This window comes from Gorilla gorilla, chromosome 11 (assembly GCF_029281585.2).
Source record: "Gorilla gorilla gorilla isolate KB3781 chromosome 11, NHGRI_mGorGor1-v2.1_pri, whole genome shotgun sequence".
Classification (NCBI taxonomy): Eukaryota; Metazoa; Chordata; class Mammalia; order Primates; family Hominidae; genus Gorilla; species Gorilla gorilla.
Window position 1 is genome coordinate 32246968 of NC_073235.2, and position 27086 is coordinate 32274053.

Genomic DNA, 27086 nt, shown 5'->3' on the forward strand with positions numbered 1-27086 from the left:
TGTTATTGCTGTACTTTTTGTGTTTTTGTTTTTTTTGTTTTTTTTTTTTTGTTTTTTTTTTTTTTTTTTTGCTCTAGCAAACCAAACTCAGAAAACACTTCTTAAATGCAAGGGCATTGACTTTAAACCAGTTGGTTACATAAGAAGAAACAATGCATACATATTGATTTGTTCCTTCTTGCTGAAAATGTTAGGCAGAGATATGCTTTTTGCCATGACTCATGCAACATTTTTATACTTATGTAAACGCACATGTGCGTTGGTCCGGTTCTGATTTTTAAGGGGGTTGTTTTAAGGATGTGCTACCTTTTCTCCCTACTGATTGGGTTTGGCTTCATCACTTGTTTTCCATGTTGATAAAAGGCAGCCCTTCATACTTACCTCCCTTCCTAGGGGCACATGGGGAACTAATGAGCCGTTTCTGAGCCTTCCTCCTCCTGGCGAAGGCAGGCACGGTGTAAACATGTGCACAGATGTCCTCAGGCCTTGTCTCTGACTCCTCTCTTCTTGCCCTCCCAGACTCCAGAGCCAGGTGCACACCTGCCAGGTGAAGGTGAGATTGAAGATAACCAGCTCCCCACATCCCCTGCAGAACAAGTGGAGCAGGGATGGAGCCATCAAACAGACCGTGATGATTCTGAAACGCTGTCCCAGCAGAGTGAAAGCGGATCAGACACAAAAACTGACCCCTTTGAAAGTGCCTCTGACACAGAGTCCTTGTCTGGGGACCTCCCAAGGGGAGTCTTCCACCCTCTAAGAGGTACTCCTGTAGATATAGAAGCACCTTGGGAATACCCTGATGTCTCAGCAACTGGACCCCCTCAGGAGCAGCATTTGACCAGTGTTCCTGGGCTTCATGCAAAGGAAGAACTCGATTTGTCCCCTGGCTTAAAGGATGACTCTTGCAAAAATGGGTGGCGAGCCTTTGCCACAGTTGCTGGAGAACAGGAGGCAGGACACCTCTGGGACTGCGTGACCAGCCTGGAGCGAGAGTCTTTGCTGGCAGGGGTTCCCCAACACACAGGGTGCTGCTTACAGAGGGCCACAGACAGCAGTGGTCCCGAGCCAGTACAGGGGGTGGCTGTTCAAGACCTCAGAGGGCTCTCCAGTGTTTCTCTTCAGAAATCCAGGTCTGAGAGCTACCTGGACATCCCAGTGGTCTGGCCCTTCCTTCTCTGGTGCTGTGAACTGGGTCGGAGTTGGCCACGTATCCACAACAGGGCCAGGGCACCGGTGCTACCTAGCAGAGGCCCACTGGACAACACAGCCCCTCTGGGGACCAGGACAAAGAAGGAAAGTACTCTAGGCCCTGCAGGGGACACAGAATTGCTCTGGTCCCAGCCCCACTTGGATGTCCCCTGCCAGCCTCCTTTGAGGACATCTTGCCTCCTACGCACCAACCGTCACCATAGTGCCCCAGAAACTACTGGTGACAAGAACAGGGCATCCCCCAGACTCAACTGTGGGTACATGAGGGTACTGGTCAGGGCCCATTCCATAGCAGAGTTTTCACCAGAGTGCCCCGAGGATCCCGTGGGACAGAATGTTGTGAAGTCTGGGACCCATGTGAAGGAAGGGGCCGAAAATGAACGAGATCCAAGAACACAAAACACCCTTTCCCCTGCACCCACCCAGCTGTCTGGCCCGATTCCTGCTTTTCAGAGTGGGGCTCCCTGCAAGCCCGGTGGGTTTCGCTTGCAAAGGGCTTCTCAGGACACTCCTTCTGCAGGTCTCCTAGGGGAAAACCAGTTAAGACAGGATTCCAGGTCATGTCTGGTGGCTTCATGCCTCACCTCAGAGTTAGTGAAGCTCAGTGCAGAGGAAGTGCCTGAGCCCGCTGAGTGCAAGTCAGAGCAAAGCCCAGAAAGCAGAACCCAGGAACCCCAAGGCAGCCAACTCGCACCGAGAGCTGCTGGTGAGAGAGAGACACAGAAGCACCTCTGGGGCATTTCTGTCCAGGCAGAAAACCAAACCAGTAATTACACATCAAAGTATGTGCTCAGCGAGGAAAGCAAGTCACCTACCAGGGCCAAGTTCCCACGGCAGCCTAGCAGTGAGGGGACCCAGGTGTGGAGTGGAGACTTGATGGGCTGCTCGGAAGTGAGTGACAGTTCAGATGCCCCCGAGACCACCCAGAAATCAAGCGCAATAGACACTTCAAAGGCAGCCGAAGAAGCCATGGTTCTAGACCCCAACTACAGGGAACAGGCTTTGCAAGGTCTTTCAGAATTCAAGGCAGCCACGGTGTCTCACTGCGGCCCCGGGGCTGAGGAGGGTGAACAGGGGCCTGGGGGTGCCGGGGGCCGGCAGCTGGAGCCCAAAGCAGGCGGCGAGGCCTCGAGGGGCAGGGGCGCCCTCATCATTGTAGCTGTGGAGCAGAAAGGTCTTCAGGCCACCAGGAGCAATGCGGGGCCTGTTCCAGAAACACTGCCCCGTGACTTTCCTGAGGAAAGACCAGAATCTCCCCTGAGCACTGGCGAGACCCCCTGTGAGTCTCCCACTAGGGGGAAAACACCAGCCGGTAATGAGTGTGAGTTGCCAGCAGCCCCCATACAGGGAGCTGGCGATGGGGCTCTTCAGCGGGTGGCCCAGGCCGCAGAGCTTGGGAGAGTGCTGGTCCCCCAAGCTGCTTCGGAAGAGACGCCGAGCACAGAGGAGCCCCCGGGAGAGACACTGCGTGGGGAGAGCCGGAGCTCCGGGTCAGGGGAGCGTGGCCCGGAGGAGGCCCCCGAAGGCGGTGCTGCAGCAGCCCGGGGCCAGCGCCCCCGCGTCCCCGCCTTGGAACCGCCCCAGCCGCCACGCGGTCTCCGCCAGGGCGCGCAGGAGCCTGGGAAGCGCCCGACGTTTTCCCAGGTGACCTCCTTCAGGAAGGGCAGGCCCTTGGCCGCTGAGAGCCCAGGAGGGGTCCCGGCCCCGACCACCGAGGGTCGCCGCTGGGGCTCTTCAGGCCCCGAGGGGCTCCCCAGGGAGAATCCGCCCGCTGCGGCCCGTCGGGACGCACCGCCTCTGCACCACGGGGACGCCAGCGCCTGGCCCGAGTTTGTCCCGCAGGCTGCAGGCGACAGGACTGCAGGGCCGGCAGAAGCGGGGCACACGGGGACCTCAGGGGATGTTGGTAGCCGAGGGCCTTCCTCTGAGAGCTGCAACGCAAAGAGACTCAAAACAACGGAGAAAAAACTCAGGGCAAGGTTGGCCTTGGCTCATAAGACCTTTTCAAACTTTTTTGAGTCAATAGTTCTAGAGAAAGAGAACACCCATGAACGTTCCCCAGGTTCTCCCAAGGGCGAGAAGGAGAAGAGCAGGCTGCGCCAGGGTTCCTGGCGGGCGTTTCTGAAAAGCAAAGATGCCGAAAGCCCCAAAAAGCCCGCCCTAGTGAGTCTGCCTCTAGGACCCGAAATTCTTTCCGCAGCAGAGACCGACAGCCACTGTGAGGAACGGGCGGAGGACAAAGAGGGCTATGTTTTTAGCGATCACTGGGCACCCCCACTTGCCTCCACATCTTTGTCCTCCAGTTTAGTTTCTCCAGAACACAGGAGGAAAAGTGAACCGACCATCAAGTGCACAGCCGCCCAGGAAGGCGGTAGGTACCTACCTTCAGGTATCTTTCCGGAAAAGTCCTGGCTGGCGTCCCCCGGCAGCCCTCGGGCCCAGCAGGCTGGAATCGCGCACACCCTGCCTTCCAGCTCTGCCTGCTGCCTGGCATATGAAAACCCCGGGACGCCCTGCAGACCCACGAGCCCCAAGCCCCTGAGTCCCAGGCCTAGTGCTCAGCGGATGGGTCTCCACTACCCCAGGAGGGGTAGCGCCATCTCCATGGTTTCTCTTGGAAGCTACAGCTACGCGGACAGCAGTTCAGGGGACCCTGAAAGACCCAAGATTCCCAAGGGCCGGACCAGTTTCCTGCTTTCTCTGCAGACGCTAAACCAAGATGAGCAGAAGGAAGAGAGCAGGGAAGGAGGCCAGGGTCCGCGCAGCTTGGGCACAGTGCCCTGGCTCAGGGACCTTTCTGGGAGTGAGGTGAGTATCTGAATCGCACCAAGCCTTTCCTGACCTCTTCAGGCAAGAGAAGGAGGGGAGCAGGCGGGAATCTTCCTGAGGGGAGAGGTAAAATAGGAAGGCCAGGCCAAAATTGCCCCCGTTACACTCCCAGCCCCCACCTCCCCCCCCCCACCCAGTGAACACAACGGGTGACCAACTTCTTGAACGTTACCAAGCTAACAAGCCAGAATTGGCATTTCACGATCATTTCGTGTTTTTCTTTAATTTCAAGCCATTTGAATTTTCTTTTGTATGAACTGCCTGCTCCCTGGGCACTGCCCATTTTCTTTTCTTTTCTTTTCTTTTTCTTTTTTTCTTTTTTTTTTTTTTTTTTTTTTGAGACGGAGTCTCGCTCTGTGGCCCAGGCTGGAGAGCAGTCGCTCCATCTCGGCTCACCGCAACCTCTGCCTCCCGGATTCAAGCAATTCTCTACCTCAGCCTCACGAGTAGCTTGGATTACAGGCACCCGCCACCACGCCTGGCTAATTTTTGTTATTTTAGTAGAGACGGGGTTTCACCATGTTGGCCAGGCTGGTCTTGAACTCCTGACCTCGTGATCCACCCGCCTCGGCCGGCACTGCCCATTTTCTATTGAACGGTCTGTGCAAGCTTTTGTGTTAAACCTAGTCCTTCTCCACTGTGGCATTTAAAAAAATTCCTCATGTTGTCTTCTAGTACTTTAATGGCTTCTAGTTTATCGTATTTAGAATTTGATCCAGCTGGACTTACTTCGTATAAAGAGACAGGAAATGTTGGTGCTTCTGAAATGTTTAGTGCAGTAAGATGGTCTCTCCCACAAAGTGACCGCTTCTGTCCAGGATAGGTTAGCAGGGTCAGGCACAGGACGGAGCAGAGAAGGGTTGGATTTCTCATCCCAGCTGCCCTTGGAAGGAGAGAGCTTTTCTGGAAATTGCAGAGCGTGCCCTGGAGACTGCGAAAAGTAAAAAGTAAGGCTCCCTCGGCTTCTTTAGACCAAGCGATGCCGAGTCTTCCGCGCGCCCAGAGCCGGGGAGCGCAGGCCACAGCCGCCCCACGCGGTGGCCTCTCGGGCGCTCCCCTCCGCCTGCAGGCAAATGTCAGCCACACCCGGGCTCACGGGCTGCGCAGCTGGGAGGGCGGCAGATAAGGTGCTGGCAGAGCGCCTCCAGGCCAGGTGGGCTGCTAAGAGGGGCAGAGCTGGGCGAGAAGGGGTTTCCCAGCAGAGCATCCCACAAGGCTGAGTGGACAGCATACATTGAAATAGGATCACTACCAGCAGGAAATGGCTTCACCTCCTCAGTCTGTGTATCTCTACGCAGTTAAACACTAAAGGTTTTTTGTTGTTGTTTTGGGGGGAGGGTTACTTTTTTTCGTTACTGTTACTACTGAAGTTTAAAAACAAAGCCAAACAATACAGATGTAGAAAGGAAAAGGCCTCTTCCCAAAACCGTCTAATCCCACTCCATGCAAGGAAACACTGCCCTATGCTAAGGTGTCTCATCTTTCATTGTGTTCTCACACAGGGCTTATGGGGCAGTTTGGGGAGAGGGAATTACACCGCGGGGTCAGACATACAAATTGCATCTTTCTTGCTTGCTTAATACAGCAGGTAAAGCCCTCCAGCGCCTCATATTCATGGCTCTTGTTTAGAAGTTGCATAATAGTTCAGAGTATGGCCATGCTGTATTTCCTTTAACGGTTCTTCTACTGATTGGCATTGAGGTAATCTCTAGTTTGGGGTCTTTATAAATAACGCTTCAGCAGCACCCTTGAGCATGTGTCCTTAGATATTGATGCTTTTATGTCTGTTGGATATAAAAGTGGGATTGCACAAAAGGCAGGGGTATTTTAATAGCTTTCAGATTACTTCTGAAATGACTGGCAGTCAACACTCAACAGCAGTATCTGAGTGCCCATTTCCTCACACCCCTCCAACTTAGTTGCTTATTGCCCTTTTGTGTTTCTGATCACCTGAAAATGCATAGATAACTTGATTTACAAGTAAAAAGACATTTTAGTGTTAGGCAACTCAGAGTTAAATCAAGTAGTCAAAAAAAGATTTTACAGTATTTGAATTAACAAGCCTGATTTAATAGTGATATAGGCCATGCGTGGTGGTTCACACCTGTAATCCCAGCACTTTGGGAGGCCGAAGCGGGCGGATCACCTGAGGTCAGAAGTTCGAGACCAGCCTGGCCAACATGGTGAAACCCCGTCTCTACTAAAAATATAAAAATTAGCTGGGCCTGGTGGTGGGCGCCTGTAATCCCAGCTACTTGGGAGGCTGAGGCAGGAGAATCACTTGAATCCGGGAGGCAAAGGTTGCAGTGAGCCAAGATCGCACCACTGCACTCCAACCTGGGCGACAGAGTGAGACTCCATCTCAAAAAAAAAAAAAAAAGTGATATATACATATCTGTCTCTATGTGTCTGTGTATACACACACATGCACACACATACATGGTGCAGAAGCACATACTGGAAGGCAGATGTTCCTGGAAGTGGTCCCTGTGCTCACGTTGTGCATGGGATGGAGCAGGTGCTTTGGGCCTCAGGCACACACCTGGACAGCCTGCTTGGTATGTTGGGGTTTTTTTTGTGTGTGTGTCTTTCTGTTTGTTTTTTGTTTATTTTGTTTGATTCAGCATCTTGCTCTGTCTCCCAGACTGGAATGTGGTGGCGAGATCACGGTTCACTGCAGCCTGGATCTCCCAGGCTCAAGCAATCTTCTTGCCTCAGCCTCCCAAGTTGCTGAGCCCCCAGGCATGCGCCACCACACCCAGATAATTTTTTAATTTTTTGTAGTGACAGAGTCTCACCTTGTTGCCCCAGTTGGAGCCTGCATGGGTTTTAACAAATAGTAAATGAGATGATGATTATAAAGTATCCAGCAAAGGGCCAGGTGTGAAGCGGGTGCCAGATAAATGTGAGTTCGTATTCCTCTTTATGTTTCATTCCTTACTGGAGAAGAGGAAGGCCTAGTACACTGCGCCATCAGACCACAGACAGGAGAACAGCAGGTACATAGGGAACGGGAAGGGAAGCAAAGCTCAGAAAGGTTCCCTCTGTCTGGTAGAACCCTGGATGGTGCTGGAATGTGAAACTCCCCTTGGAGAAATGACTGCGCCATCTTGTGGGCATTCCTGGGAGAGCAGGCTCTGATGGTCAGAGTAATTTGCAAGGAATTCAGTTATTCCCACTTCGTGTTAAGGAGCAGCAGTTCTCTTATCCCAATCTTTTAAAACAACCATTCTTAATATTTTGTTGTTTACTTCTAGATTTCTTCCACAGACAAGTTTTATATATGTAACATAGCTGTGATAATATCGTGTGTAGAGATCTTAATTTTCTGTGATTTTACATCTTGCAGTTTCTTTAAAGCTTTTCAAAGTCAAGAAATAGAGAAGACTTACAGAACAGCATAATACATAAATGTGTAGACATATATTGTCAACAGACACTGGATGACCTCCACCAGGTCATGAAACACCACATCCCCCACCCTGCCCCCTTCCTGCCACCTCCCTTCCTCCTCCCTGCCCTACCCACTATGCCCCATCTCATGGTGTTCACTTGCATTTCATTATCATGTTACTACTTTACTACCATGGGTGTGGGGGTGGCCTGTTTTGAGGTTTATATAAACAAAATCTTACACATTGCTGTAAACTTTACTCAGTCTATTTTGTGTCTGCCTTCCCCTGCTCTAATTAAGAATCATCCTGTGGACCGGGTGCGGTGGCTCACGCCTGTAATCCTAGCACTTTGGGAGGCAGGGGCGGGCGGATCACGAGGTCAGGAGATCTCTCATCATCATGTTGAATTGCTCCAAATCATCATAACACGTTGTATTTCTCAGTGAGCTGCTGATGGACTTGGGGGTTGTGCCCGTTTGGGGCTGCTGTGAACATTTGGGTCAGGGGCCTGCTGCACGTGCATGTATATTTCTGTGGGTTGCATTTTAGGGGTGTCCTTGGGGGATGCATATCTTTAGTCATACTAAATACTGTCAAATTATTTTTCCAAAGTGATTGCATCAAATTACACTCTCTCATTAGGAGTATCCTTTGCTCTCTGTTCTCATTCACATTTGGTTGATACTGTCAGCCTTTTTAATTTTAGCCATTCTGCTAGGTGTGTAGCAGTATCTCACTGTGATTTTAGTTTTCATTTTCCTGATGTCTGAAGAGGCTAAGGAACTTTTGTTTTTGTTTTTTGAGACCAAGTCCCCCTCTGTCACCCAGGCTGGAGTGCAGTGGTGCGATCTCAGCTCACTGCAACCTCTGCTTCCTGGGTTCAAGCAATTCTCCTGCCTCAGCCTCCCAAGTAGCTGGGACTATAGGCGCCTGCCACCATGCTGAGCTAATTTTTGTATTTTTAGTAGAGATGGGGTTTCACCATGTTGGCCAGGCTGGTCTCGAACTCCTGAGGTCAAGTGATCCACCTGCCTTGGCCTCCCAAAGTGCTGGGATTACAGGCATGAGCCACTGCACCTGGCCTAAGGAACTTTTTATGTGCTTTTCAACACTCTGGATACCCTTGTCAAACTAAAATAATCGAAAAGGTCAGAATCTAGTTTAAAAAGAGTTTATTCAGGCCGGGCGCAGTGGCTCAAGCCTGTAATCTCAGCACTTTAGGAGGCCAAGGCAGCAGGATCACCTGAGGTCAGGAGTTCGAGACAAGCCTGACCAACATGGAGAAACCCTGTCTCTACTAAAAACCACAAAAATTAGCCGGGCATGGTGGCGCATGCCTATAATCGCAGCTACTTGGGAGGCTGAGGCAGGAGAATCGCTTGAACCCAGGAGGTGGAGGTTGCGGCAAGCCGAGATTGCACCGTTGCACTCCAGCCTGGGCAACAAGAGTGAAACTCTGTCTCAAAAAAAAAAAAAAAGAGTTTATTCAGCACGGAAGTCGAGGACTGCAGCCTGGGACACACTTCCAAGTTGCCTTGGAGAGTGCTCCAGAGAACAAAAGAGAGGCTCAAATTTTTTAAAGAAAAAAAGGAGGAATCAGGAGAGGGAGTGAGTACAAATGTTGTTTATCAGGAATTCTCACTGGTTTATGGAAGTAACACTGGCTGGTGATTGGCTATACCTTGTTGAACTATAAGGTATGTGGTATTTTATGACTCCTCAGAGTGAGTTAGTCTAGAGTCTGCATAGCAAGTGGCTCCAAGAGGTAGCTATTTAGCTGAGGGGGAGTGAGATATTATGTCTTAAATGCCTTTTGGGTTTGGGCCTGATAATTTAAAGGGCTCACATTCCTCAGATTTTTTTTTTTTTCACTCTCTTGTGGGACATGTCTCTCCTAGTCTGTCATCCATTTGTTTTGGGGTTGTCTTTCTCTTACTGATTCTTGATAGAATTGCATTGTGGGTAAATGTGCCACAGATATTTCCCATTTTGTGTGGCTTGTCTTTTCCCTCTTTAATGATATATATATATATTTTGTTTGAGATGGAGTCTTGCTCCGTCACCCAGGCTGGAGTGCAGTGGCACAATCTTGGCTCACTGCAACTTCCGCTTCCCGGGTTCAAGCAATTCTCCTGCCTCAGCCTCCCAAGTAGCTGGGACTACAGGCACGAGCCACAACACCCAGCTAATTTTTGTATTTTTAGTAGAGACGGGTTTCACCATATTGGCTAGGGTGGTCTCGAACTCATGAGCTCAAGTGAACCACCCACCTCAGCCTCCCAAAGTGCTGGGATTACAGGCGTGAGCCATCGCGCCTGGGCATAATGATATCTTTTGATGAACAGAAATTCTCAATTTTAATGTTGTCAAGTGTATCCATCTTTTCTCTACCCCAAGGTCATGAAAAGAATCCCTTAAATTACCTTCTTAAAAACTTTCACGGCCTTGCTTATTACATGTAGGTCTCTGAGATGCCTGTAACTGGCATTTGTGTTCCATTCATCTGTTTGTCTGTCCTTCTGACACAGTATCTTAATCACTGTAGCTGTACAGTAAGCATTACTGACCAGTCTACCAGTTCCTCTCACGTGGTCATCAAGTCGATAAACTGAGCTCGCTGAGTGCCACTTGTGGGCGGGCAATGTTCTAGATGCAGCGGACACTGTACTGAAAATACAGCAGGATGTCTGTCCTCACAGCAGGACAGCATGCAGCAGTCAATAAATTAGTGAGCGAGTAAGATCATTTCAGATAAAAGGAAATGAGAAAGAGAGTTGAGAGGTTTGACGGTGGGGCACCCTTGGCTTGGAGATTTTGGGTCTGACATGTGAACCAAGTCTCAACTGATGAGGAAGCCATAGAGCCCTGGAAGGTCCAGCCTCATATGTTAGTAATGTGGAGGAATCCCCTCAGTCTTGCCATCGCCATTGGTGCCTGATGCTTTAGCTGCAGTCTTTCTTTTATTCTTTTCTTTTTTTTTTTTTTTTTGAGACGGAGTCTTGCTGTGTCGCCCAGGCTGGAGTGCAGTGGCACGAGCTCGGCTCACTGCAAGCTCCGCCTCCCGGGTTCATGCCATTCTCCTGCCTCAGCCTCCCGAGTAGATGGGACTACAGGCACCCGCCAACACACTCGGCTAATTTTTTTGTGCTTTTAGTAGAGACGGGGTTTCACCGTGTTAGCCAGGATGGTCTCGATCTGCTGACCTTGTGATCCACCCACCTCGGCCTCCCAAAGTGCTGGGATTACAGGCTTGAGCCACCGCTCCCGGCCTAGCTGCAGTCTTGATAGGATTGTTTTCCTCACCTGTAGATTGCTGTAGAATTTAACCCTCCCAGTTTCACCTCCCACCTGTGAGACCGTGGCATCGTTCCTTTTTTTTTTTTTTTTTTTTTTTTTTGAGACCGAGTCTCACACTGTCACGGGCAGTGGCATGATCTCGGCTCACTGCAACTTCCATCTCCTGGGTTCAAGTTATTCTCCTGCCTCAGCCTCCCAAGCAGCTGGGATTACAGGCACCCGCCACCACACCCAGCTAATTTTTTATAATTTTAGTAGAGACGGGGTTTCACCATGTTGGCCAGGCTGGTCTCGAACTCCTGACCTTGTGATCCGCCCAGACCGTGGGGTATTTCTGCGTGCGTGTATGATGCAGACCAGCACGAGGCAGTCCTCTGGTGTGAAAGGTGCTGTTTGCATTTAGAGATTTCTTTCCTCTGGGATTTCAGGTTTGGGGGCAGAGAGCCTTTGATTGCAGGGGAAGCAGGCTCCAGCATCTGCTGAAGGCATGCATACAGGATCATGCCCCTGGCTGAAGGGGCTTAGGAAGGACACCAAGACCGAGAGAGAGCAGGACAGAAATAGCTGTGGCTGGGCAAGAGGAATGAGAGGAGACTGGAAATTCAGAACTCCTGTGAGTGTTTTAATACTCACTCTGACCTGACGGTGAGCCTTGGGTTAAGACCACACTGGGACCCAGTTTCCTTGTCTATCAAGGATTGGACCAGGTGATTTCCTAGGTCTCTGCTGGGTGTAATATCCACTTTATGGAATGAATGCTGGATAGCTTTCCTGTCTACCAGCCACAGTTCTAAGTTTGGTGGCAAGATTCCAACATACTGTTTCTGCTTAGGAGTTCTAAGTGTATGTGTGTGTGTGTGTGTGTGTGTGTGTGTGTGTGTGTGTGTGTGTGTGCGTCTGAGAGAGAGAGAATGAACATTTTCTAGCCTTTAAAATGTTTATAATCTAAAATTTGTATGGAGAGATACATACCCTAAAATAGTTAAAACAATTTTGAGAAAGAAAAATCAAGTGAGGGGAATCAATAATTGATATTAATTCATGCTTATTACATAAAGTAATCAAGACCATGTAGTATTGGGGGAGGGAAAATTACATAGAGTAATGGAAAAGAAGAGAGAACACAGAAATAGATCCACACAAATATACCCACCAATTTTTAGGTGCAAAAGCAATTCAATGGATAGTCTTTTCGAGAAACAATGCTGGAGCATTTGGACATCCAAAGCAAAAAAAGAAAAACTTTGACCTAAATCTCACAGTTTATTTAAAAATTAATGCAAGAACTTCCTTTAGCCATTCTTTAAGGGTAGATCTGCAGGCAATAAATTCTCTCATTCTTCCTTTCTTTGAGAATGTCTCAATTTTCCCTTCATTACTGAAGAATATTTTCACTGGATAAAAGATTCTAAGTTAATAGTTATTTTCTTGAAAAGTGACACTTGAAAAGTTTTATGTCACTTCCTTCTGGCCTCCAGGTGTCTGATGCCTTTTAAAATGTTTTTCTCTTATAAGGAAGGTGTCTTTTTACCCTCTCACTGCTCTCAATATTTTTTATTTGTCCTTAGATTTCAGAAGTTTGCTTATGTTTCTTCTTCATGTGGATTTATTTGGATTTATACTATGTGGACTTTGCACAGCTTCTTAAATCTATGGGTTTATATCTTTGGCCAAATTTAGGAAATTCTGAGCATTATTTCTTTAAATACTTTTTCACCCCAACCCACTTTGTCCTCTCTCTTTTGGACTCCAGTTATCTAGTGTTTGATCTTTCTTTGCAGTCTCACAGGTCCATGATGCTCTATTTGTTTGGTTTTCTTTCTTTCTTTCTTTTTCTTTCTTTCTTTCTTTGGTCTGTTTTCTCTCTGTTGTTCAGATTGTATAATTCTGTCTCTTCCATCTACAAGTTCACTGATCCTCTTATCCTCTCCATTCTCCTGTAAGCTGATCAACTGAACTTTTTATTTCAGTTACTATATTTTTCAATTCTATAATTTCCAGTTAGATATTCTTTATATATTCTATTTCTTTGCTAAGATTTTCCATTTTCTGAGCTGTTCTATTTTTCATTTGTTTCATGAGTATTTGTATTGCTTGTTGAAGCATTTTTATGATGGCTGCTTTAAAATCTTTGTTTGATAATTCCTGCACCTCTGTCTTCTCAGTGCTGGTGTCTGTTGACTCTCTTTTTTTATTCAAGTTGAGATTTTCCCTGTTCTTGTTATGATTAATGAGTTTCTATTTTATTCTGGATATTTTGGGGAGTGGAGTCTTTGTATCTTATTTAAATCTTGTTTTGGAAAACCACCTCTGACTCCACTTTGGTGTGGGAAGGTGGGCACTACCTCATTACTTCCAGGTTTGGGTGAAACCCTACATTCCTTTATTGGCCTCTATTGACACCTTATGCAAGGATGGGTGTTTCATTTACTAATAGGCAGGGATGAGAGTTAAGATTTTACAACAAGCTTGCACCGATAGCTTGGTGTAAGAGTTAAAGAAAGAGGAAAGAAACACAAAAAGTGGCTCAACAGTCAAAGACAGGTTTATTTTGGAAAATAAACCTGAGAGGGACTTCTGGCTGATTTTTTTTTTTTTTTTTGGGGTCAGGAGCACTCTCTCTTACAGACTAAGAGTATGTATTGGTGAGAGAGCTTATTACAGGCTTGGAATATTTCTGTTGGGGGGAGAAGTTTATGGTGGGGTTGGAATGTCTCTGGTTGGAGGGGAGGTTATCTTGGGGCTGACATCTCTCTGGCTGAAGGAGAGGTTATCTTGGGGTTGGCATGTCTCTGGTTGGGGAGGGGTTTGGAATGTTTCTGGTCAGAGACGTTATTTGTGGTTTATGGTCATGTTGATCTTAGCCATTAGGCTGATGCCCTTTAGATTTAGGCAGTTTTTGATCAAGGTGGACTTTAGAATGGCGGTGGGTGCTTGTCCAAGATGGTGATACTCCTGCTCTGTCAGTGGGATCAGGAGGCCTTGTGAATGCTAGCTGGTGGTAAAGGTGCTGGCTCTCTAGCAGGCCTTCTCCTGCATTACCCCAGCAGGTCAGGGGAGGAATGCCTCACTGACACCAGGTAGAGGATGGAAGACTGGCTTCACACATTGTCTTCACAGACATCATGGTGGAGGGCCTCACTAACACTGGCAGGGGAAGAAAGTTCAAGCTTTCCCATCAGCCTTCTCTCACACCACTTGGCTCAGGGACATATGTGACCCATGACAGGTGAGGTTGGGAGTTCTTCACTCAGGCTTTGCTGGGGTGTGAGGGAGACAGGGGTGTGTTGCATGGTTTTTACCTGATGTTTGGCTTGAGTAGAGCATTTGCCTAAAAGTTTTCTGTCTTGCTAGGCTGGTCCTTTAGCTAGAGGATGCAGATTTCTGTTGGAGCTTTTCTGTCTGGACCTAGTGACAGCTCCAGCAAGACTGTTCAGCATCCATATAGGAAGCATGTATGAGTGGTATATATGTGGCAAAAGAAAACCTAGGGAACTCCGTGGTGTGTTGTTCCTTGTATTTTATGATCCCTAGCTGGTCTACTTTCTTCTCTCCACCATTCAGATGTCTTTGTTTTCGTATCTTTGTTTTATACATAATGTCTTAGGTTTTTAGCTGTGCTTAGTGAAACAAACAGGAAGTGTGTCTATGCCATCTTGTCCAGAATTGGAAGTTTCCTGTTTTGTTTTTTTCATAGCATACTGTTCTTGTTTAATGATTTCAGTGTCTTCCTTTTTCTTCTTCAGGTTATTAATTTTAGTTATTTTGAAGTTTTCTTCTATCCTTTACATTTTCTCTTTCCTAGTTTTTTTCCCTATTTGTTTATTTTGGTCATTTTAGTGTGTTGAAGGTTTTTCCTAAATGCCTAGCAATCTTTGGGTGAATTTCATATTTATTTCAGAGTAAGACACCAAATATCTGTTTAGATATTATGTGGGCATGTGTGGAGCTAATTGGCTAGTGTGCTTTCCTATCAAGTGATTTTAAAAGAGAAGTTGCTTATTTTATAAGTCAATGTTTAGAGGTCTCTTCTCTGAGGTGGGTCAGTTTCTCCAGAGCGGTATCCTCCAGTCACTTCTTGAGAAGATACAGGATTATACCGGGAAAGAATGAAGCAGGGTGCTGAGTCGCTCCCTGTTCACCATGCAGGTTTTCTTGTTATGCTGTTTCCATCCCAAACCTCTCCACTGCTTTCACCAGTTAAGTCCGTGGTCCCCACAAGCTGGAGATTCTTGTTCAATTATTCAGGACCATAAGTCTCTCGTGTTTGATCTTGGCTGGCAGTTTGAGGGAAGGAGAAATGGAAAGGGGAGTATACACAGTCACGTGGCTGACTGTGCTGGGACCTTAACTGAGGGTCACACTTACAAACTTTAAACCAGAACCTCTGCCTGCTTCCTTCCCTGCGAACTCCAAGTCATCTGCGTTTCTTTAGATAGCTTCCTGTGCTTTGCAGCACCATCTACCCCTCCTACATCTACTTTACCCTTTCCAGATTTTCTTGAACTTTCTCATCTACCATCGTCTCATCATTTCTTAATGCTGCTCTTTTGGGAATACAACGAAGGACAAAAGTTCCTTTAGTCAAACTCAGATTATCCCACCCCAAAGTCTGCTTTCTGGCCCTCTCCCCTGGACACATGAGGACCACCAGGACAGGCTGAGCTACCTTGCCTCTCTCTAATCTATCTGTCTGTCTAGTACAGTAATTCTCAGACTAGCTTTGCCTCAGAATTCCCTGGAGGGTATTTTAGACACAAATTGCCAACCATTCCCTCAGGGCTCAGAAATCCATTTTTCACCCATTCCCAGGAGTATGGTCTATCTGTTGCTACATAGCCCAGAGGATCCAGCTGGGTGCCTCTGGGCAAGGACTTGCTCTGAGGCAAGTCGCTTAAGTTCTCTGAGTTTCTAAGGGAGAAGAAACCAGCTGTTTCTGATCCACAAGGTACTTGGGGAGAAAGAACTAGCTGAAAATAGTTTTTAAATGTAGAGCAATATTTGGGAGCTCAAATAAACACATTAGATCAGTGGTTTGCAACCTTGGACACACATTAGAATTACCTGGAGAGCTAGAAAAAGTCTTACTTCCCAGGCTGTACCCCAAAACCATTATGTAATAATTATCCAGCCATCCAGTTTCTCTTCCTCCATCTCTCTCTCTTTCACTGTAAACATATGCATATGTATACACTTTTAATTTTAGAATACCTCAGATTAAGCAGAGAATCTATAATTAAATCCTAATCTTGTAGAAAATTCTTATGCAAAATACTGTAATCTCCCAAGTACATCTAATCACTTCCAGAATAAGGACCCCCTACAATTTCTACCATAAAAATAAACTCTATCGAGGAGCTTAATTTAAAATAAGAACTTCATTTTCCATGTACTTACCTACAAAATAAGCATCATATTCTGTTCAGCAAGAGATATTTAAGAGGCAAAACCCAAGATCCAATATTAAGTAAGCATACCCACTTTTTTCCAACTGATATATCAGTAAGAAATTATAGCAAAAACAGTCTCCTGTACAACTGGAGTAGAGTGTTGGGTAGAACAGTCAGCCGTGTGATAGTCTCCAGTGAGGGCTGCTCTTGCCAACGCTTTTTTCTAGGAGCAATGTATCAGCAAAATCTTGCCTCATCAGACCCAGCCTCCTTAGTCCTCCAGTATAGATACTTTTTAATTTTTTTTTTTGAGACCGAGTCTCGCTTTGTTGCCCAGGATGGAGTGCTGTGGCGCAATCTCGGCTCACTGCAAGCTCTGCCTCCCGGGTTCCCGCCATTCTCCTGCCTCAGCCTCCCGAGTAGCTGGGACTACAGGCGCCCACCACCACACCTGGCTAAGTTTTTTGTATTTTTAGTAGAGACGAGGTTTCACTGTGTTAGCCAGGATAGTTTCAATCTCCTGACCTCGTGATCTGCCCGCCTCAGCCTCCCAACAGCGTAGATACATTTTTAAGGCAGACTTGAAATACTTAAAAGAAATTTCACCTTAGTTTTTAGCAAACAGTACACACAGAGTGCTTGGGGATGCCATTCCACAGAGGTTGCTGCTACAAAGTAGGTGTTCATGGGGTGGGCATAGGGGATCGTTAGACTTGGACAACATGTGTGAAGAAAAGGGTTTCTTCTCCCAGTGGCAAATTTCAAACAACAGAGATGCTGGTGATGCCAACACAGGCCTAACTATTCTGCTAGTGGGGACATATTTTATTTTGAAATCCTTAAGGTGCCTGGTGTGTAACGGCAACCAGGGATGGTGGTGGCAATGTGGGTGAGGTGGAGTCTTGCCTGCATTTCAGTGAGCATCGGAGTCAAGCTAGAAGAGGTACAGGGCTCTGGAAGAGTGCTTCTGCTTCAGTTTTGTTCATAAGGGAATGTTGTTTAAACGGGAAGTTTTACCCCAGTTGCTAGCCTTTAAAAAGTATTTCTAATGAGCATGCCAAGTTCAGTAATTACTTTCAAGGCCTAATTCTTTGATCAAAATAGAAGACAAGATTTTTAAAAAAATACTCTTGAAAGTAGACATTTTAACAGAGACAAGATTTGTTTTGTTCCTAATCTGCACATTTTCCAAAATGACTGTGAACAAAGTATTTCACTGGACTCTGTACTTTGAAAATTAACCAAAACATAGTGTTATACCCAAAAAGAACTGGGCAGAGGAAGGACAGCGTGTTCCCAGTTGATATGTCCTTTGACCTCTGACCCCTGACCCGTTCTCTCTGCTCTCCAGAACCACATGCCCTGGGAAGAACCAGCAGGTGAGAAGCCCAGTTGCTCTCACAGTCAGAAGGCGTTCCACATGGAGCCTGCCCAGAAGCCCTGCTTCACCACTGACATGGCGACATGGGCCCTCCTCTGCATCTCTGCAGAGACTGTGCGTGGGGAGGCTCCTTCACAGCCTAGGGGCATCCCTCACCACTCGCCCGTCAGTGTGGATGACCTGTGGCTGGAGAAGACACAGAGAAAGAAGTTGCAGAAGCAGGCCCACGTCGAAAGGAGGCTGCACATAGGGGCAGTGCAGAAAGATGGAGTCAAGGTAAGCCACTCCCGGCCAGGAGTCCTCAGACTTGGTCTGGTATCCCCTTCTCTCTGCAGCTGCCTGTTGCTTCCTGAGCTTTCGCCTGACTCTCCTGAGATGTAACTTGTCACCCTGGGCCCCCTTGGATTACAGCATGCTGCCTGGGCCACACTCAGTACTGCAGTCGAGGGCCTGCAAGAGAGACACTTTGAGCAGCGCATTCCCCAGAGCCACAGAAGCCAGGGCCCCCTCTTCCTTCTCTGTAGTATGTCTCTGCCTGTGGCCAGCTCCATGCAAGGTAGTAGTGCAGAGAAGACTGCCATTTAATGAGTGCCTGCTGTGTGCCCGACATGATTAGACACTGCCCTAGCATTGGCTCTGCCACTCACAGAGGCACAGAACATTTCAATAAGACAATCTTAACCAAATTAACTAAAGTCATTACGTTGTCCATTCAATTTTGTCTCTAGGACACTTTGACAACATGATTTTTTGCATGAAACCGACAGCCTACTAAAAAGTAAATTAATGGTGTAGACATCATGCCATTTACCCAATCTCTGACAAGAGTTTCTTGTTTTTTCCCTTTATAAATAGCAATATTTATTATCAAGTGTTTGTGAAGTACACATCTCTGAGTCTCACCTCATCCTTGAAGACTCACTTTTTAAAACTGAGGTGAAATTTACATAATGTAGAATTAACCATGTTAAAGTGAAGAATTCATTGGCATTTAGTATGTTCATTCACTATATTTTGTGACCACCACCTCTGTCCAGCTCCAAGGCATTTTCATCACCCCTAAAGGAAACCCTATTCCCCATTTCCCCTCCCCAGACCCTGGAAATACTCATCTGCTTCCTGTCTCTATGGGTCTTCCTATTCTGGATTTTTCATATAAATGTAATTACATAATACGTGACCTTTTGTGACTGGCGTTTTTCACTTAGCATCGTGTTTCATCCATGTCATAGCACATATCAATACTTCATTTCTTTGTATGGCTAAGTAACATTTCGTTATGTGATTATACAGTACTTGTCTCACTTTGTTCATCCATACATCCATTCCTGAGTAGCTCTTCATCCATTTCTGAGTAGCTGGGATTACAGGCGCCTGCCACCATGCCCACCTAATTTTTGTATTTTTAGTAAAGACGGAGTTTCACCATGTTGGCCAGGCTGGTCTCGAACTCCTGGCCTCAAGTGATCCACTGGCCTTGGCCTCCCAAAGTGCTGGGATTACAGGCATGAGCCACCGCGCCTGGCCTGGAATCCTTTACATATTCTGAATGTAAGACCATTATAAGATATGTCATTTGCAAATATTTTCTCCCATCTGTAGAGTGCCTTTCACTTTTTTGATAGTACCCATTGATTCATAAGTACTTAATTTTGATGAAATCTACTTTATCCATTTTTTTTTTGTTGCTTGTGCATTTGATGTCATACCTAAGAATCTATTGCCAAATCCAAGTAATGAAATTTACTTCTGTTTTTTTCTAAGAGTTTTATACCTTTTGCTTTTAAATTTAGGTCTTTGATCCATTTTGATTTAATTTTTGTATGGTATGAGATAGAGGTCCAATTTTAATATTTTCCATGCGGATATGTAGTTACCCAAACACCATGTGTTGAAGAGACTATTCTGTCCCTTACTGAATGGTCTTGGCATCCTTGTCGAAAATCAACTTACCCGCCAGGCGCAATGGCTCACATCTGTAATCCCAGCACTTGGGGAAGCCGAGGTGGTGGATCACTTAAGGCCAGGAGTTCGACGTCAGCCTGGACAACATGGTGAAACCCTGTTTCTACTAAAAATACAAAAATTAGCCGGTGTGGTGGCACGCACCTGTACTCCCAGCTACTCGGGAGGTTGAGGTGGGAGAATCGCTTGAACCTGGGAGGCAGAGGTCACAGTGAGCCAAGACTGCACCACTGCACTCCAGCCTGGGTGACAGAGTGAGACCCTGTCTCAAAAAAAAAAAAAAGTCAAATTACCTTAGATGTGTGGGTGTATTTTTGACTCTCAATTCTATCCTATTAACTTATATGTCTGTCTTTATGTCAGTACCCCATTGTTTTGATTATCATAGTTTTATAATAAGTTTTGAAATTGGAATGTGAGAGTCTTCTTTGTTCTTTTTCAAAATTGTTTTGGCTTTTTGTTGGACCTTGCAATTTCATATGAATCTTATAATTTCCAATTCTGCAAAAAAATAAAGGCCCTTGGGATTTCCATAGGATTGCATTCAATCTGTAGATCACATGGGAGAGTAGTGCCATATTAATAATATTAAGTCTTCAAATCCATGAACACTGGGTGTCTTTCCGTTTTTGGGAGGTGTTCTTGAATTGCTTTCAGCAGTGTTTTGTAGTTTTCACTGTAAAAAGTCTTGCACATCCTTGGTTAAAATGTTTCCTAAGTATTTTGTTCTTTTGATGACATCATAAATGGAAATTTTTAAAAGCTTCATTTTGGGATTATCCATTGCTAGAGCATAAAAATACAATTGATTTTTGTTTATTGATCCTATATCCTGAAACGTTGGTGAATTCATTTATTAGCTATAATAATATTTTTGTGGATTCTTTGGAAATTTCTATGTATAAGATTACATCATTTATAAAAATAGATTATTTTACTTCTTCCATTCCAGTTTAGATGCCTTTGATTTCTCTTTTATCCCTTACTTGCTCTGGGTAGAACTTACATAACAATGTTGAGCAGAAGTGGTGAAATGGGGTGTCCTTGTCTTCTTGGTTTTAGGATTAAAGCTTTCAGTCTTTCACTATTGAGTATGATGTTAGCTGTGTGTTTTTCACAAATGCCATTTTATCATGTTAAGGAAGTTCCTTTCTATTTCTAGTGTTTTTATCATGAAAGGGTGCTGGATTTTTTAAGTGCAGGATCAATTTTGATGACGGTTTTTGTGCATCAACTGAGATAATCATGCATGTTTTCTTTGACCTATTAATGTGGTATAGTACATTGAATATGTATTCATCTGCAGTTTTCTTTTCTTGTGATGTTTTTCTCTGGCTTTGGTATCAGAGTGATTCTGGTCTTATAGAATGAGTTAGGAAGTGCTCTCTCCTCTTCTATTTTTTGAAAGCATTTGAGAAAGATTCTTCTTTAAATATCTTGTATAGTTCACCAGTGAAGCTTTCTGGTCCTGGGCTTTTCTTTGTTGTGGGGTTTCTGATTACTGATTCAATTCTTTTTTCTTTTCTTTTAGCGTCAGGTTGGTGAAAAAACAATTTTTTACTTGTCATAGACCTGTTAAGAGTTTATATTTCTTCTTGTTTTTTTTTGTTTTGAGATGGAGTCTCACTCTGTTACCCAGGCTAGAGTGCAGCAGCATGATCTTGACTCACTGCAACCTCCACCTCCTGGGTTCAGGTGATTCTCCTGCTTCAGCCTCCTGAGTACCTGGGACTCCAGGCATGCACTGCCATGCATGGTTAATTTTTGTATTTTTTGATAGAGACAGGGTTTCACCATGTTGGCCAGGCTGGTCTCGAACTCTTGACTTCAAGTGATCTGCCCGCCTCAGCCTCCCAAAGTGCTGGGATAACAGGCATGAGCCACTGTACCTGGCCAAAGTTTGTATTTCTTATTGAGTCATTTGGCTTGTGTTTTTCTTAAGAATTTCTCCATTTTATCTACATTATCTAATCTGTTGATATACAATTGTCCATAGTGTTTTCTTACAATCCTTTTAAATTTCTGTAACATCAGTAGTAATGCCTCCACTCTCATTTCTAATTTTAGTAATTTGTATTTTCTCTCTTTTTTTTCTCAGTGTAGCTAAATGCTTATCAATTTTATTAGTCTTTTCATAGAATCTGTTTTTGGTTGTCTTGATTTTCTCTATTATTTTTCTTATTTTATTCCATTTTTAATTTTTTATCTATTTATTCATTTATTTATTTATTTAGAGACTGAGTTATGGGACTGGTATTTGGTATTTTTGGTAGAGACAGGGTTTCAGCATGTTGCCCAGGCTGGTCTCCAACTCCTGGGCTCAAGTGGTTTGCCCACCTCAGCCTCCCAAAGTGCTGGGATTACAGGCATGAGCCACTGCACCTGGCCTCTATTGTTTTTCTATTACTATATTTAATGTGTCTCTACTTTCATCTTTATTATTTTCTTCCATCTATTAGCTTTGGGGTTAGTTTGTGCTTCTTTTTCTTGTTAAATTAGACTAAAAATGTAAAATTAGACTATTGATTTGAGAAATTCTTTTTTAATTTAGGCTTTTACAACTAGAAAGTTCCCTCTCAGCATAGCGTTCGCTGCATCCATAAGTATTGATGGTTGTGTTTTTGTTTTCATTCATCTCACAGTATTTTCTAATTTTGTGATTTCTTCTTTTCTTTTTTGTGAAATCTTATGATTTCTTCTTCGACTCACTGACTGTTTAATATTGTATTAATTTCCACATATTTGTGAATTTTCCATTCTCCTATTGACATCTAGTGTCATTACATTGCAATCAGAAAAGATACTTCGTATGAATTCAGTCTTTTAAAATTTACTGGCCAGGCATGGTGCCCATGCACGTAATCCCAGCACTTTGGGAGGCTAAGGCAGGTAGATCACTTGAGGTCAGGAGTTCGAGACCAGCCTGACCAACCTGGTGAAACCCAGTCTCTACTAAAATACAAAATCAGCTGGGCGTGGTGGTGCATGCCTATAATCCCAGCTACTCGGGAGGCTAAGGCAGGAGAATTGCTTGAAACCGGGAGGCAGAGGTTGCAGTGAGCCAAGATCATGCCATTGCATTCCAGCCTGGGCAACAAGAGTGAAACTCCACCTCAAAAAAAAAAATCTACTGAAACTTGTTTTCTGTAAAAGACTTATGGTCTTTTCTGGAGAATGTTCCATGTGTACTGGAGAAGAATGTGTATTCTGTTGTTGTTTGGTTTAGTGTTCTGTATACGTCTGTTAGTTTTAATTGGTTTATAGTATTGTTCAAGACCTCTATTTCCTCACTGACCTTATGTCCATTTATTATTGAAAGGGTGTTGAAGTCTCCAACTATTATTGCAGAACTATTTCTCACATGATTTCTGTCGATTTTTGTTGCTCAGTTTGTAGGTACATATGTTTGTAATTGTTATATCTTCTTGATGAACTGACTTTTTAATCAATCTATAATGTATTTCTTTGTCTTTATAGCAGTTTTCAACTTAAAATCTATTTTGTCTGGTGCTGGTATAGACATTCCAGCTCTCTTTTGGTTATTAGTTGCATGGGATAATTTTTCCATTCATTTTTGAAGTACAGTTTTCCCAGATGTATAACTTCTGCTGAACCTTTTTATTCTTTCCCTCTTTTTATATGTGTCATCCCACTGCCTCAGGCCTCCTTGGTTTCTGAGGAGAAATCAGCTGTTAATCTTATTCAGAATCCCTTGTACATGGTGAATTACTTCTCTATTGCTGATTTCAAGATTCACTTTTTGTCTTTGGCTTTCAGCTATTTTGTTCCAATGTGTCTGAGTGTAAGTCTTTATGTTTATCCATCATTGAGTTCACTGAGCTTCTTGGATGTGTAGATTCATGTACTTTACCAAATTTAGGAATTTTCCACAATTATTTCTTCAAAAAGTCTTTCTGATCATTTTCTCTCTTTCTTTTTTCTTTTTTCTTTTTTTTTTTTTTTTTTTTTTTTTTTTTTTTTTTTTTTTGAGATGGAGTTTCACTCTCGTTGCCCAGGCTGGAGCACGATGGTGCAATCTTGGCTTACCGCAACCACCACCTCCTAAGTTCAAGCAATTCTCCTGCCTCAGCCTCCCAAGTAGCTGGGATTACAGGCATGCACCACCAGGCCTGGCTAATTTTTTTTCTATTTTTAGTAGAGATGGGGTTTCTCCATGTTGGTCAGGCTGGTCTTGAACTTCTGACCTCAGGTGATCTTCCCCCCTCGGCCTCCCAAAGTGCTGGGATTACAGGTGTGAGCCACTGTGTCTGGGCTTTCTCTCTTTCTTTTGAGATTCCATTATAGGTATGTTGGTGTGCTTGATGGTGCCCTAGGTTCTGTTAATTTTCTTCATGCTTCTCTTAGGTTCTGTTAATTTTCTCCATGCTTCTTTCCTTCATATTGGAAAATCTCAATTGGCCGTCTTCAAATCCACTGATTCTTTTTTCTGCCTACTCAGACATGTTACATTGAATTTTAGTTATTGTACTTTTCAACTCCAGAACTTTTACCTGTTTTTTTAATACTTTCTCTTTATTGGTATTCCATTTGATGAGACATCATTCTTTTGATTCCTTTAGTGGTTTTTCTTTCACTTAGCTCTTTAAGCATATTTAAAACAGTTGTTTAGAGTCTTTGTCTAGTAAGAAGACCCTGTGCTTTCTCAGGGATGGTTCTTGTTCATTTCTTTTCTTTCCCTGAGTGGGCCATACTTTCTTGTTTCTTTGTATCATAATTTTTTTTTTTTTTTTTGAGACAGAGTGTCGCTCTGTCACCCAGACGGGAGTGCAGTGGTGCGATCTCGGCTCACTGCAAGCTCCGCCTCCCGGGTTCACACCATTCTCCTGCCTCAGCCTCACAAGTTGCTGGGACTACAGGCACTCGCCACCATGCCCGGCTAATTTTTTGTATTTTTAGTAGAGATGGGGTTTCACCGTGTTAGCCAGGATGGTCTCGATGTCCTGACCTCGTGATCTGTCCGCCTCGGCCTCCCAAAGTGCTGGGATTACAGGCATGAGCCACTGCACCCGGCCTTTGTATCATAATTTTTTGTTGAAAACTGGGCATCTTGAATATTATAATGTGGCAACAAAGTGGCTGCATGTATGTTGCTGACAGTATTCCGTGGCCTGGATGTACAACAACTTGTTTAATCATTCACCTATTCGAAGACATCTAGATTGTTTCCAGGTTTGGGCTATTATAAATAATATGTTTAATAACATATGTTTTCATTTCTCTAGGGTAAATGCCCAAGAGTACAATTGTTGGGTCATATGATAGTTGTCTGTTTAGTTTGATAAGAATCTTCCACATTATTTTCGAGAGGGCTGTACCATTTTACATTCCCACCAGTAATGTTTGCATGATCCAGTTTCTCAGCATTCTTATCAGCATTTGTTTTTTTGCTACTTTTATATTTTTACCATAATAGTAATAGTAGTGTAGTGATAACTCATTTTGGAAATGGTTGGGTTCTAAGGCGCAATAATGTAGAAAATATTTTCGTGTGCATATTTGCCATTGGTACAACAGTTTAGGTGAAATGTCTTTTCTATTCTTTTATCCACTTTCTAACTGGATAGCCTTTTCATTTTCTCCCCTCAAACAATTGAGAGGTAAGGCAAGGCATTTTCTTAATGTTGGTCTTTGAGAGACAGAGTGTGTATGTGTCTGTATATTATATATATTCATATTGCAGATATTAGTCCTTTGTTGAATTTGTGGTTTACAAACATTATCACCTAGTCTGTAGCTTGTTTTTTCATCTTCTTACCAGGGTCTTCACAGAACAAATTTTTAAATGTTGTTGAAGTCTACTTAATCAATTTTTTCCGTTTATGGATGTGCTTTTGGCATCATGTCTAAAAACTCTTCAGTGACCCCTAAGTCTCAAAGATTTTCTTCTGTTTTTTCTAAAGTTTCATCATTGCACTTTTCACATTTAAGTTTGTGATTGATTTCCAGTTAATTTTTTGACTTTCATTTTAGGTTCAGGGGTACATGGGCAGGTTTGTTATATAGGTAAATTGCGTGTTGCAAGGGTTTGGTGTACAGATTATTTTGTCACCAAGGTAATAAGTATAGTACTGGATGGGTAGTTTTTCAGTCCTCACCCTCCTCCTGCCCTCCACCCTCAAGTAGGCCTCAGAATCTGTTGTTGTCTTCTTTGTGTCCATATGTACTCAATGTTTAGCTCCCACTTATGAGTGAGAACATGTGGTATTTGGTTGTCTGTTCCTGTGTCAGTTTCCCTAGGATAATGGCCTCCAGTTGCAACCATGTTGCTGCAAAAGGAAATGATCTCATTCTTTCTTATGGCTGCATAAGTTGTGGGATTTAGGTGAAGTTTCTTTTCTTCTTTTCTTTTTTTCTTTTTTTGCCTGTGGATACTGTTGGACCACTTGTTGAAAAGAGTTATTATTCCTCACTGAATCACTTTTGCACCATTGCCAGAAATCAGTTGGATATACTTATGCCTGTTTCTAGGCTCTCTGTTTGGTACTGTCGATCGTGTGTCTATGCTTCCACCAGTGCCACACTGTCTTGATCTTCAAAGCTATGTACTGGGCCTTCATGTTGATTAGATGGAGTCCTTCCACTATATTTCCTTTTTTTTTTTAACATTGTTTTACACGTTCCATGGCTAGTTCCTTCCAATAATAAATATGAAAATAAGTTTGTCTTGTCTACAAATACTTTGCTGAGAATCTGATGAGACTGCAGAAAACCTATAAATTAATTTATGGGAAACAGTCATCTTCATTATGTTTTGTCTCCCAACACAAGAATACAGGTATATCTTTTCATTTATTTAGGTTTTATTTAACTTCTTTTGTCAGAATTTTGTAATTTTCTGCATACAGATCCTCTGCATTTTTAAAATGTATACTTTTGTATTTAATTTTCCTAGGAACTATTACAAATATTGTGTTTTAAATTTCATTTTCCACAAGTTGATTTTTAGTATATGGAAATGCGATTGATTTTTATGTGTTGATATTGTATCCTGTGACTCTGCTGAATTCATTTGTTAGTTCAAATGTAGTTGTTTTTTATAGATTACTGGAAACTATCTAGGTAAGCAACCATATCACCTTAAAATGGGGGGCAGGGGGTATTTCTTCCTTTCTAGTGTGTATTCTTTTTATTTCTTCTCGTCCAGCCTCTACCTACTGCCCAATTCCAAAGTCACTTCCAAATTTGTAGGTGTTTGTTATAGCTGTATCCCACTTCCAGGTACTAAGATTTGTATAGTAATTATATAACAATACAGGTGCTACAGTGATATCAACAAAATACTGTTAACAGAGAGGAGGAGGTGGGTAATTCTGTGTAGATGGAACATAAGGAAATATTTTGCATAAAAGGAGACACTTTCCTAAGAATGGATAAAGTTTCAGCAGGGAAGCGTAGTTCAAATAGAGGGGATAGCAACATCACTGCAACCTCTGCCTCCCAGGTTCACGACATTCTCCTGCCTCAGCCTCCCGAATAGCTGGGACTACAGGTGCCTGCCACCATGCCCGACTAATTTTTTGTATTTTTAGTAGAGACGGGATTTCACCATGTTAGCCAGGATGGTCTCGATCTCCTGACCTCGGACGGTAGTATGAAAAT

General features: G+C 44.1%; 1 protein-coding gene and 1 non-coding gene across 3 annotated transcripts in view; one reads left to right on the forward strand and one right to left on the reverse strand.

Moving 5' to 3' along the window:
- Window positions 1-27086, forward strand: part of ARHGEF4 (Rho guanine nucleotide exchange factor 4) — a 207709-nt gene that overhangs the window by 74045 nt on the left and 106578 nt on the right. For both annotated transcript variants that reach the window (XM_031008717.3, XM_031008718.3), the window contains exons 2-3: window positions 520-4017; window positions 17472-17777. In XM_031008717.3, the coding sequence (XP_030864577.2) occupies window positions 520-4017; window positions 17472-17777 (3804 nt within the window). The remainder of the gene's footprint in view (window positions 1-519; window positions 4018-17471; window positions 17778-27086) is intronic.
- On the reverse strand, window positions 16276-16404 carry LOC115933865 (small Cajal body-specific RNA 4). Its single transcript, XR_004069710.1, has one exon.